General features: G+C 42.0%; 1 protein-coding gene across 1 annotated transcript in view; it reads left to right on the top strand.

Annotated features, from left to right (window-relative positions):
* Nucleotides 1–2,308: 2,308 nt before the first annotated feature.
* LOC308304781 (roundabout homolog 2-like) overlaps nucleotides 2,309–13,228 on the top strand; it is a gene marked incomplete at its 3' end in the record, with an annotated part of 136,384 nt that continues 125,464 nt past the window's right edge. The window contains exons 1-2 of the mRNA XM_080749411.1: nucleotides 2,309–2,369; nucleotides 8,674–9,000. Of these exons, the coding sequence (XP_080605537.1) occupies nucleotides 2,315–2,369; nucleotides 8,674–9,000 (382 nt within the window). The 5' untranslated portion in view covers nucleotides 2,309–2,314. The remainder of the gene's footprint in view (nucleotides 2,370–8,673; nucleotides 9,001–13,228) is intronic.

The raw sequence follows: 13,228 nt of genomic DNA, 5'->3' as shown, positions 1-13,228 counted from the left end.
GAGCCCGGGATCGAACTGGGAACCTCACGGTTCCCATCTGGCCATCTACTGGCCACTCCCTGAGCCACTGGTCAAATGAAATGCATGGCCTCCTCTTGATAACACAATGAGATTGAGATGCTATAGGATAAGAGCAGGAAAACTGTCCTTCTTTGATGGGTGCGATAGATCCACGCAAGTTAAGTGATTTTGTTCATTTTGCACCTCTGTAATGCGGTTTGGATGCAGTCATCATCCACAATTATCATTCGATCTACTCCTCTGGATGTCAGGCCAAAAATGGTTTAATTTCACTCCCTGGATCAATAGTGCCTGATACAAGCCCATCTCATTCTCATCTCATGGCAATGCACTGCATTTATAATGCTATTGACAATATTGAGCCGTATTGACGAGTGGGCAGGCTAAGCACCCCAGGCAATGAGCAGAAATGAAGTGTAATTTCTTTCCTGCTGTACACCTTTCACACAGCTTATTTCACCACGAATGCAGAAATAAAATGAGGACCTGCAAAACCTGAGAGTTTTGTTATTAATCTATGAAATGTTTGTTTTCTTGTAGGCCTACTCGTACTGAATATTACATTTTCTATTATGGAGCATATGATTTAAATATTAAATAAACTGAGAATATATTCTAGAGAAAGTCCTACATTATCACTCTCACCCCCCCCCCCCCCCCCCCCCCCTTCTCTCACTCTCTCTCCCTCTCTCTCCCAAACAGGTCAGACGGGCACACGCACAGAGAGAGATAGAGATGACAGATAAAGCGAGAGAGAAAGATAAAGAGAGATAGATAAAGAGAGATATAATAATGCAGGTCCACTGGCAATTCTATCATTACCTTCAGGCGTGAGTTAAATTAACACTTTTAGCAGTGCAGTAGGCTATTATCATGGTCATTAGTGAACAGTTGTAAGCTTGCATAGGAGAGCTTTGACACTTCCTTGCACTTAATTGATTAAAAACCCCAATAACATTGGCAGCCATGTCTATGCAGAATGAATGTAACACTGCTGTTGTCTGATAGAGAAAGAGAAACGCCATGTGTGTAGCAGGGACATTTCCCCATTAAGAGCAACCTTGCTATTGAGAACAGGGACTAATCCAATATTTATCTACTCCAATCTTTTCCTGTGAGGAAAGTGCACTCAAAAGTAGTGGAGGTGGAGAGAGAGACACATCTGTAAAGCACCAGCATCCTGCATGACAAACATTACCTGATTTTCAATTAGGCTGTGTGGAAAAACAAAAAGATAAAGTACAATCAATTATATTAAATGGCTGTGCATGCCTCCTCATCCTCGCATAAGTGCATTGATTTTTAAATCTGTGTCCATCAAGGTCATCATTTTAATAACATTAGTCATCATCATCACCACCATCATCATCAACTGTTGGAGAAACTCAAAACAAAGCTTCATCCATCATCACATTGGGTGATGTGGTTACAGTTTCTACTGCTGTTACCACGTTATTCAATGTGAAGGATTCAAAAAGAATTGATGATGACATTCTAATGTGCAGCCTGTAGCCTACGAGATACTTGTAGCAACAACAAAACTGTCAACAAATAGACAACGAAATGAGCTTCATTTCCAACATATATTGAAATAATTTTGAAGCCTATTAATTACACGTTTTCAGGCAAATTAGTCGAGGGCTGCTATGTTCTTTGTCTTAACTTGGGCGTGGAATACAAAAGAAAATACATTGGCATCTACTCACAATATCGATTAGCGTTATTATACCTAAATGAGTGATATGTGATATATTGTTCTCCCGGGGCATGTGGAATAAAGAGGAGGGGCTGCACTGTGCAGCTATTCACCTCTGAATCCCACATGCACCTTTCGGCTCGCAGCCTCGCAACTTGTCCCGCATCAGGATCAGGATGGATCCAGCGTTATTGTGTTTCCTTGTGGTCGGACACGGTCAAACTAAACAAGAAGACGTCCAGTTCGGCTCGGCATATCATTAGTGGTGGTAACTGGAATATTTGGTGATAGACGTCGGTAATAATAATTATTACAATCGGTGACTGCAGCCAGGAAATCCAAACGAGTCGACTCGACGATCGCACTGCTCCGCTGGCGCGCTCTTGGATAAGCTGAATGGATGGACATGTGTGGTGGATGGTCTCCTAGTCCTCGCTCGGCGCGTTGGTAGCTACAGTCCAGTTGTTTCGTGTTGTGCATGAACTTGAAGCCACAAAAGTCGCTTTATAGTCGCTCGATTTGAAGGGATCCGAGGTTGCTTTCTGGGGAAAGAGGAGGAATTGATGCTGATCAAGCTCAAAGAGCCAATATGCCAGTATGGGTCCCCTACGGTTTGTGTTTCTCTGTGGACTGCTGTATAACCAAACCAACGGTAAGTTTACATCTGCGTGTGGTTAAAATGTGTTGTGGACAATAATGTGTCTTATTATGGAAAATAACACTTATACTCATTGATGTAAAGCGTGTTAAATGCACTCGTGCCAGCACAGTGGAACATGTATGCGTGCGTCAAGTGCGTCAAAGCGATACTGGGTACCAAATCATTTGTATGGGTTTTTCCTCATGAATTCTTGTGTTTTGTTTGGTGCAAAAGCGTGGCTATACACGATTATATACGATTCTCAGCTATAGGCGTTAGACTCAGTTTCTGGTCGTGTTTGTTTAAACATGCATTCAATTCATTATTAGGTTCCTGCTGAGACTGTGACTGCATAGTGCATACAAGCGCTACATTGACTCTACAACCACTGTATAAGTTCTCCATCATTTCATCTGCTAGCCTATTGTTTTGCAGCATGTTTTCACTTGCCTGTTGACAAATATTGTGTAATGTAATATATTACAACTTTTTCTTTAAGCCAAGGTCTACAGAGAGAGAGAGAGAGAGAGAGAGAGAGAGAGAGAGAGAGAGAGAGAGAGAGAGAGAGAGAGAGAGAGAGAGAGAGAGAGATAGTGTGTGTGTGTGTGTGTGTGTGTGTGTGTGTGTGTGTGTGTGTGTGTGTGTGTGTGTGTGTGTGTGTGTGTGTGTGTTTATCCAACTCTGATATAGTTAATCCACAATGTTTAGCCATATCACATCATTATGTCTGGACGTCTGCTAGTCTGCACTGTGGTTATAATTATTGTCTGTATGGCCTAGCCCTAGCTGTAGAAGTTGCTGACAGGCAGATGGTAGACCTTATGCCCTATATCTAAAATGTCTAATGAGTCATGCAAAAATATGCTTATGTTGTCTCTACTGAAACTTCTCAGAAGAAAGCACTGTCAGCAGGTTACACATATAGACCTATGCACCCTTACAACCTGTATGTGTAAATGTGCCTACATTCTAGCTGTATTGTGAAGACATTCCCTGTTTTATGGTGTTGATAATGTTATAAGGCAATGTTGTCTAAACAAATTGTAGAACATTATAGGTGGAGCACCAGTGTAGAACTGGAGCGGTGACCAGCACTTCAATGGACTCTTAGAGTAGATACAGTGGGCGGTGGTCCCTATAGGTACGGTACCTGTCTAAAAGCCTTCTGGAAGTGGCATGGACCTACGAATGTAACTCCACCCAGCATCTAGTCTACTACAGTATGAGAAGAGTAGGCCTAATTAGCATCTTGATAATTCTGTGACATACAGGCTCTAACTCCCAGCCCTTTCCAAGCCAAGGTTTTCATTGTGTGCACTGCACTCACCATAATAGCCGAAGGAACGGTTATAATACAAAATCAAACTGACACTGCCAAAATGACACCTCTTAACCCGAAGCAGTCATGGTCTTCTGGTGATTTTCTTTAGCCCCCCACCCTGTCCCCCGTCCCCCGCCCCCCCCTGTCCCCTGCGGGATTTCATCTTTAAAGTCATCATCAACTCGATTGTGATTGCTGTGACTCCACCCTTCTTTGTCCCTGGACTTTTCTCCACTGATCTAACACAAATACAGTGGGCTCAGTGCTATTGGGAGGGGGAAAAAAACATATTGCCTGTCACCGATTACTAGTGTCGGTCAAATCCTTACCTTATTCCCTCTGCAGCCACAACGGACCATGGTAGACCTTTCTGTGTTGACATTAGCTTAGAGGAGCATGCAGCTCATATTTCAACAGAACAGGCAAAACAAATAAAATAAAATTGTGGGCCCACAAATAATAGTGTTGTGTTCCTCAAGGCAATGGCCGTGATGTGCACAGCATTATTATTTTAGTCCCAGAATATTGTCACGCTTTAAATTTGAATTTAAATGTGCTCAGGATAAGAATGTTCTTCATGATTTTTTCCCCCAACTTTTTTCCCTTTTCTTTCTCTTCCAAATAGATGTAATTTATTTAATGGGATATATTTAAATAAATTCGAAGCATACGGTAGGTTCTCACAATATAATATGCCCATAGGCAGGCAGTACCAGCTCCACTCATTATAATGATGGACACCTGCTTAATGGAGGCATTCCAGAAGTTGTGGCAATTCAAATGTTGGACACCTGCCTGACTGGAAGGATTTAAGTTATTGTTTGAGGAGGACTGTCAGTCTGGACCAATCTCATGCATATTAATAGGAAATATGACAGTAATATATATGGATAGACTTAATAGCTTTAAATCTGAGCACAGAAATGTTAATGTTTCATATGTACACTGTATAATAGTATACATTTTTTCAGTCATTCCTAATTGGCCAATGAAGAGCCAATTAAGAATGATGGAATGATGAACTTGGCATGAACGCTGCCAGTTAAATTGCTCAAGTGAATGGAACTGGGCTGATATAAGCCTAAATTGATGTGACAGTCAGCGCGTAGGAGGTACTGTTTTCATATAGTTTCATTTTTCTCTGCACTTGACTGCTGCTCAATTTCTGTCAAGTGTACTGTACCGATGACATTTTTACTCCCAGGCATATACCTGTCTGGGTATAGTGCATTGTTGTACTTTGGAGAAAAGTTATAGCTAATTGCAATGAATAGGAATATTGGCGATCTAGAGAGAAGTTTTATTTTATTGTCAATTCACTTAGTTAAAAATGAGTTTAATGAGCATTTTGTTAATGTGAGTATGTTTTCAAAGAAGCTTGAGTTCTGGACGTCCATGATTGTCTATTTTTAGTGTGCTATATGGCTTACGGCAATCTTCTTGGCAAACCTATGAGCAGCCATATTTTAGACTAATTAAATGAGAAGCTCTTTTCAGACACTTATCTTGGTTTCTTATTGCCTTTTTAGCTGATAAGTCTCTTGCGATATTGTTAAAATGTGTTATTTCCTTAAATGTTATGTGGCATTCCTTCCTTTGGAACAATATCTCCAGTACACATAGTTATTGGCCGATTATGTCTCTTTATAGCCCATTTAGAGTATTTGTTAGATGATGGTTTCCTATAGGCAGAGCTTAGTCAGCCTAAAATGTCTTTGGTTGGGTAAAACCTTGTGTACTGCATATGATTTTGATCACTTAAGGGCTATTTATACTTCCGTACATTTGGGGGGGAAATCTCGCTCTTTCGATGTGTCATTCTTTTGACAACCAGCGTCGGCAGGTTAGCTACTCACCCGCGTCACATGTTACTGAGGTTAGGGTTAGGGTTTGGGTTAGGTTTAGGCATAGAGGTTAACATTCACCCACGTCGGCAGGTTAGCTACTCACCCGCGTCGGCAGGTTAGCGTTTCACCAGGTTAACATTCACCCGCGTCGAAAGAATGGGCCGTCGAACATATGCTATGTTGCAATATCGACACGCTCCCCCTATACGGTCTCAGTGTTCTGTACGGTTCAATGATTTCAATACACATATCCAACCACTAGATCAAGATGGCAGTTGCTAATATGAAAATGTGTAAATACAACGGTGCTTTTCAAACTGTATTTTTTAAAATCCAAAATGAGTTAATAGCCCAGTCAGACACTTCACATACGAGAGTATGTCTGACATAAATGTCACGAGCTTAAATTGACATGTATGAAATTAATGCATAAGCATGTAGCTAAGTAGAGCTAGCAACCGTTAGCATTACTAACAACATCCCAAAATGCAGACATTTGCAGGGAAAATAGGCAATTTCCTTTACTTTTCAAATTGTTTTGAAAGTAATCACTTGTCTGTTGGCTTGTGTATTAAATAAATCTCAATGAAGGATGCATTAACAATGATATTGTGTGCAAAATGAAGGCATTTAATTCTGTTTACGTTTTGTATGGTGGAAAGACACATCGCTTCCTCCTAGAGGAGAATGTGAGAAGGCACTTAGGGCAGACAAAAATATATTTTTCCTCACTACTGCCCCCAACGGCTGAGAAACGGTCACCACGGGCACTACATGCTGACGGACACAAACGGGCACGTTCAGTACATCGACTTTAGAGCTGCACGTAAACTGACGGACAGGGAGAAAAATGGACAGATAAATGGACCAAAGTTAAAAAAAAAATCTCTCCCACCCCTCCGGTTCTAGTGTCAACCTGCGGTTCGTATGTATCACTATGCATTATACTTTATGGAGTTAAACACCTACAGTATACTTCTCCATTAAGCCCATTAAACAGTGGGGAATGAGTGACTAAGCAATTAGAGAACAAGTGAGGCAGACTGGCATTTGGCACAGTGGCTAGGTGGCTGCATAGGGTTACTGTACTTACAGTATCAATTACGATGGGTGAGTGTTTCAAAATTGTGCATTTGTTTTGTGCCAGATGTTCACAAATGTTATTGGCAAAAAACAATCCAATAGGGTAATCAAGACAATTTAAATAAGTAATGTTTCACTGTGGTTTGGGCTGTTGTGGTTTGGGAGTCATTGCGTCCGAAGGTCGCAGTTTATTATGAGAAACGGCACATCAAACGCAAACGTCTCAGATTCAGAAACTCATTCTCCAGTGTCTAGCATTCAGAGTTCTACGCATGTGCCCAACTACTAATTGGACTGCCTGGATTGTCGGGGGCATAAAACTGCATTTTAAATGTAATGGTGTCCCCCACTGTGGGTCTAGACATGGGAGCTGTTATGCATACCTGATTTCAGGATTGCTGGATAAAAACCTTGGCAATTTTCAGGCCATAATGTTTCCAAACAGTTTGATTCAGGATCAAGTCTCTGTACCAGCCAGGGGTGTCTTGACAGTGTGTGTGAGAGAGGTTGGAGAATCAAGGAGATATATACCGTAGTGAGAGGACTTTGAAAATCCTCAGTTTAATTTAACATTTGTACACTCTCGGTTACAGTGGAAAATTTGCCATTTCAGTAAATTAAATTGACCTGACCATAATCGTTTTCATCCTCAAGGCAAAAGAAAACCAAAAGGTTGTAAATGACTGTTCGATCACAAGCTTAGTTTCATTGAATTAAATTAGCTCTGAACTAGGAAGGAATTGAAATCAACTATGCCACCAGCAGACTAGAGCGTCCACATACTCATACAAATCTATGTCCACAGGGCTTGACATATTGTTTTAATGAGTTCATTTTGTCTTTATTTACATCATTTTTACACTTAACAGCATTGGCTTCATATTTGTGGTTGCATTCATCAACAGAAAAAGAAATGTAATATACAGGGCAGTAACATACTCAAACACTTTTCATGTGGTATTGCAGAAATAATTAACGGGATCTAGTAATCAATATTACAGCCCATGTGTTTATGTAATTCCCTTGCACAGAAATACATGAGGGCGTTGTTATATTCCATTTGTCAGCCTGGGAGTAATGCAATGAATGAATTATAAGATGCTGACAGATACGGTTCTAGATTAGGCTGAAGAGGTTGGAGGCAGTGGAGGGTGGAAGTGGGTAATGGCACCAAGCATGTGTTTCCCAATGCGAGCTGCTGTGGGTCTTACCGTCTTCAGCTCCTACCTGGCAGACACTCTGAGGACACCGCTGCTCATGTGCTCATGGCAAAATACATACATTTAGAGAGAGGGAGGGAGGGAGAGAGAGAGAGAGAGAGGGAGGGAGGGAGGGGGGGGGATCTCAGAGCAAGTGGAGACAAATCCACATTAAAAATGTACTGAAAATGTTGTACAGCAATAATTGTTCTCCTGATTCAATGTGCTAATACAATTAATGGGAAAAAGCTAATGAGATGTAATGACTCTCTGGGTCTATGAATATGAAAGCCTGTGTATCATGATGTCACGTATGGAGAACATGGGCTCTCATCTCAGTGATGTGTGATAATCTACATAGTGTTTTATAACTGTGATGTCAGAGCGGGGGGTCTTACATACATACTGTACAGCGGACTGTGTAATATACTGTATATTGTGTATGTACAGTACAGTATATACAGTGACAATGCTGTTGCAGTCCGAGATGAGATTTATCTCTAGATTTGCTGTTGATCAATGTGGTTGCTATAGGATACACACTTGTCTAGGTTATTGTTCTAGGACCGAGATTTCTTTGCCAAGAAAGTGAACCTGTTGTTTTACCTATTGATGTTATCTGGGTTGTAAGGCCAGATATCCTGTACAATAATTCATAATTCATTTCCCAGTGGATTCTTTGCGACTTGCGTCAGTGCAACCACACTTGCAATTTCCCAGAATTTGCAAGTTCCAAAATGTTCCAAATGTTGCTTCATTGGTCGATATCTTTGTAAGATATTGACCAATTATTATTTTGGAGGTACATTATGGGATGTCTGGATCCACAGGTCAGTCACTCAAAGCACGTCTGTTCTCCCCTCCAGGATCTCGTCTTCGCCAGGAGGACTCCCCTCCCCGCATTGTGGAACACCCCTCCGACCTCATCGTGTCCAAGGGGGAGCCGGCCACCCTCAACTGTAAGGCGGAGGGCCGTCCTCCCCCCACGGTGGAGTGGTACAAAGACGGGGAGCGCGTGGAGACGGACCGGGACAACCCCCGCTCCCACCGCATGCTGCTGCCCAGCGGATCCCTCTTCTTCCTGCGCATCGTCCACGGACGACGCAGCAAACCCGACGACGGCAGCTACGTGTGTGTGGCCCGCAACTACCTGGGAGAGGCAGTGAGCCGGAATGCCTCTCTAGAGGTAGCATGTAAGTCAAAGTCTTTATGTCAGTTTGTCAGTTTTTATTGTTTTCCTGATCCATTTTTTGTTTTTGTTGTTGCCATGCCAATTCCCCCTGGGACTGCAGTGTTGCTGCTAACCCGAGTTACATAACCTCCCGCCTCCTCTGTAGGGCTGTCACGATTATGACCTTTTACGGGACACTTAATTGTCACACAAACAATTGCAATTAACGATTTAATTGTGTTTTTGTCGCTGAACACTGGAGCATATGAATAAAATTACATTTCAGTTTGCCCAGGGCCGATATGACAAATAACCTAAATATACAAAGGAATGACTGGGATATTTAATAACTTTATTCTTTATACATTTATAGTGGAAATAGCCAACCTCTGCTATTTCCACTACTTTTTGAAAGTGTTTGAAACTATATGAACTATATTTCTCAACAGTCAACATGGAAATGATTATGACGATTATGCAAAATAATTGTGATTACCTTAAATAATTGCGATTAGACGATGTAACAATTGTGGCCTACTCCTCTGATATACATGGAGTCACCAGTTGCGTCTCTTGATCTGACAGTGAGGAGTTTCAGCATAACGAACGTGCACAGCATGCCCGGCCACGCCGGAGGGAGGGACCACAGGAATCCAACCATGGACTCTGCTGTGGAGGGTGTTCGCCGTTTTGCAGATTCAATGTTTTTGCAGAATTATATTTTTAATGGATTTTACTCTGCGTGTGCGTGCACGTGTGCATGTATGCACTGTATGCATTTTTGGGCAAGCCCTAAGGCCTGTGGTAGCTCAATACTGTCACCTTGCAGTGACCAGGATTATGATCTAGAGGTGGATGTTACCACGATTGGGATTTTAAAAATCGTATTGGCGAGAATGATTGCAAAAATGAAAGTATTAACGATATATTTTGTTTTTGATATCCATCATCCTTTTGAATAATGGTCTCTGGAGAGAACAGTGTTAGGGCTAAATGAGGTGTAGTATTGTGTCGTCCCCTTGAGGTGTGTGTTTGTGCAAGGGGGGGACGTATCACTGTGTTTTATGGTGTGTGTGTCTGTGTATGTGTGTGAGGGGGTGTGGGGGGTCACATTTAGAGCGCCGCCCATATGTAAGAAGTGAGACCACCATCCATCATCATCAGAGAAACATGACATTACCTATTTCATGGAAACATGTTTGTGGGTGTTCGTGTGTGTGTGTGTGTGTGTGTGTGTGTGTGTGTGTGTGTGTGTGTGTGTGTGTGTGTGTGTGTGTGTGTGTGTGTGTGTGTGTGTGTGTGTGTGTGTGTGTGTGTGTGTGGTGTGCGTGCGTGCGTGCATGCGTGCGTGTGTGTGTGTGTGTGTGTGTGCGTGCACATGCACCTTTGTGTGTATCTATTGAGCGAGAGGACTGGAGAGGGAGCGAAAGAGAGATAATTTATTTGTGTTTTCATCTGATTCATGCATATTTGGGTGTATATACGCACATGTGTGTATCCAAGTATGTGCGGATTGTTGAGAAGACCTGTTTAGGTGACCTGTTGGAGTTATGTATGGGCCAGCAGTGCTCCAGGGACTGTGAGAAAGAGTCCAGGATTTTAACCTAGCTGACTCTCTCCCATCTCTGTTTAGATTTGGAGAGCTACAGGCCGCTCCCAGACAGCTCTCTCCCCCACACAGGGAGAGAGAGATGCTCTGGGCTATTCGCATTTCCATTAAGTGCTAAAAACTGAGCTGAATTCTTACCATGAATAAGGCGCACGCGCACGCACGCACGCACGCACGCACGCACGCACGCACGCACGCACGCATGCACGCACGCACACACATACACACATACACACATACACACACACACTCCTTTAATCCACTTGTAGAAATAAGCACGCACATTGGAAGTAGTCAGACCAGAACATAGATTTTTGAATCCCCCCAATATCTAGCAATTCATGGTAGCAAATGTGCACATGAACAGAGTTTTTAAAGTCCTGTAGATCAGTGTTATTCCTACACAGTGAAATCCTCAGTGTTCATTTACCTATTTGTAACTCGAATGTAACCAAAATGGACCTGAACGGGTGAATGGTTTTTAAAAAGAGAGCCTTTGGGGAAAATGTGACCTAATGACTTGTGTGTGGTGCACGCTTTAATACCCACCGTGAGAGCTGAGTAAGGGACGTTTCCCCCTGTGATTCTTTGCTCAACCTGTCTGTGAACTCATGCCATAGAGAGTTATAGCTGCTATATGCGCCTGGCGTGACCACCACTGACCCCTCACCCGCTCTGGATGTGTGTTTGGCTTGAGCTGGGCCTGATAGACACAGAAAAATGAAAGGGAAAACATGCCTCCTACCTTCTCTGTCCAAGGCCCAGGGATTGATGGATATATGCCATTATTATTTCAGCGTGGGGGTTTATTCCCATCTGCATTCTCATTTGTTGAATTGTCTTTTCATTAGCACCAACTCTCTGCTTCTTTGCACCCGCTGTTTCATGTTTCTGGCTTTTAACCAATGTCCTGGAAAAGGTTTAGGGATTTTCACAGGAGGAGCGGCACAACGCCTACGTTCTCGCTTGGATCGGCGGGCTCGCGCAGTGTTCCTCACGTCAATAGACATGTTTCAATGTAATGCACCACGTACAGTACAAAAAACACAGGCGGTGCGTGAGACGAGCACATGACAATGTTCACTTGTCTCCTTGTCACTGTGCCTGTCATCTTGCCCACGCTCAACGCTCTCCTCTCATTGTAAATTAATTAGTCACTTCCAGTGTGAAAAGCCCATTATGGTTAATCGCTTTCAAGAGCTAGTCATTATAGCCAAAAATGTCCAGAAATGTATCATGTTCTCCAAAGAAATCTACAATCTTCAAAATGTTTGAAAAGAGTGAAAATAGCAGATCTACAACCTCAAGCTGCTTCTTTCACTAATCGTTTTACGGCAAGGTATATAGGGCATAAGTGGTTACGGAAGTTATTTGAAGGAAGGAACCTTTTAGCTTGGTTTTCCAAAATGGAAATAGCTTGTTGTTGTTTTGCATGTTAAATGTACTCGGTGTGTCTGTTTCACTGCACTGTGTTGGTGATGTCAATGGGCTTCTTTGTACGGGGCATCGCTTAAGCACTTCATTTACTGTAGGTAAATAATGTTACATTTTGTATTTTATTTTTTTCAAATTCTTTCAAAGTTTAAAAAGAATATACAGGTATATTTGTATTTCATTCCAAATTTGTTTGAAAATAGCAGATCTACAATCTCATTCTCAACGTGTCACAATGCGACAACTTTGAGCATGTACTGCACGTTGGTGATTTCTGAATATCCGAACGATAAAATAGGGCTCACGTGATTAACTGGGGGGAAAGCCAATGCTGCCTGCCCTGAGGCCTTCTTGCTTCTGTAATTCAGACTATCAGGGCTACAGGGCTGCATAATGACATGACTCCATCAGGACCCACACAGGTCCCTCCAGAATCTTTTCAGCATGTTTTTCTTTTTCTTTTTTTCTTATGCATTGCTGCGGGTGGGAGGGAGTGGACAGCCATGCAGGGGTCTTATAAAGGAATGACTAGTAGCTATAGTCTAATCCACACAGTATACTCCACAATTTCTAATAGGCTGTAGATATACTGTATAGTGTAGAATACCCATCAGGGTATTCTATTGGACTTTAAGATGTCTATATTTGTAATGTTATCATTAAACAGCAAATTGACTTAGAATACCAGAGCGGTGTGGTAGAATGGTAGCACGTTTTAAAAATGTGTAAAATGCTGCATACATACATGTATACATCCCATTACTACTGTGATTCCACCACAAGTTATCTGACAGGAGCTTAAATACAAAAGGGGATTGTCTGGAATGTCTATTTTACAGGAGAAAAAAAGAAAATAAAAATAAATAAACTGTTAAAATGTCTTAACTAAGATAACTCCACTTGCAAATAAATACTTGTCAGTGTCGTTGTCTCTGCATTAACATAACATCAAAACCTACCGCATATTAAAATGTAGCTATTTTTAACAGAAGCATACTTTTCTTGTGGCTGCCATTAATTCTAGTACGGGTTGCCTTACTGTAAACTTGCCTCACGGTTCACAACTACATTGCATCACTGTCAAACTGGCACCCCCCCGGTTCCAGCAAGTATATATTTGCAGATTCTTGCTGCTGTAGATGTTATCCAGCATTGTATGTTGACAGAAGCAGTGACATGCCAGGTTACCAGTAATCCAGGATGATTT

This window comes from Nannobrachium achirus, assembly GCF_963921795.1.
Source record: "Nannobrachium achirus genome assembly, chromosome: 19".
NCBI lineage: Eukaryota > Metazoa > Chordata > Actinopteri > Myctophiformes > Myctophidae > Nannobrachium > Nannobrachium achirus.
Note: the sequence above shows the minus strand (reverse complement) of the source record. Positions and strands in the feature narration are given on the sequence as shown.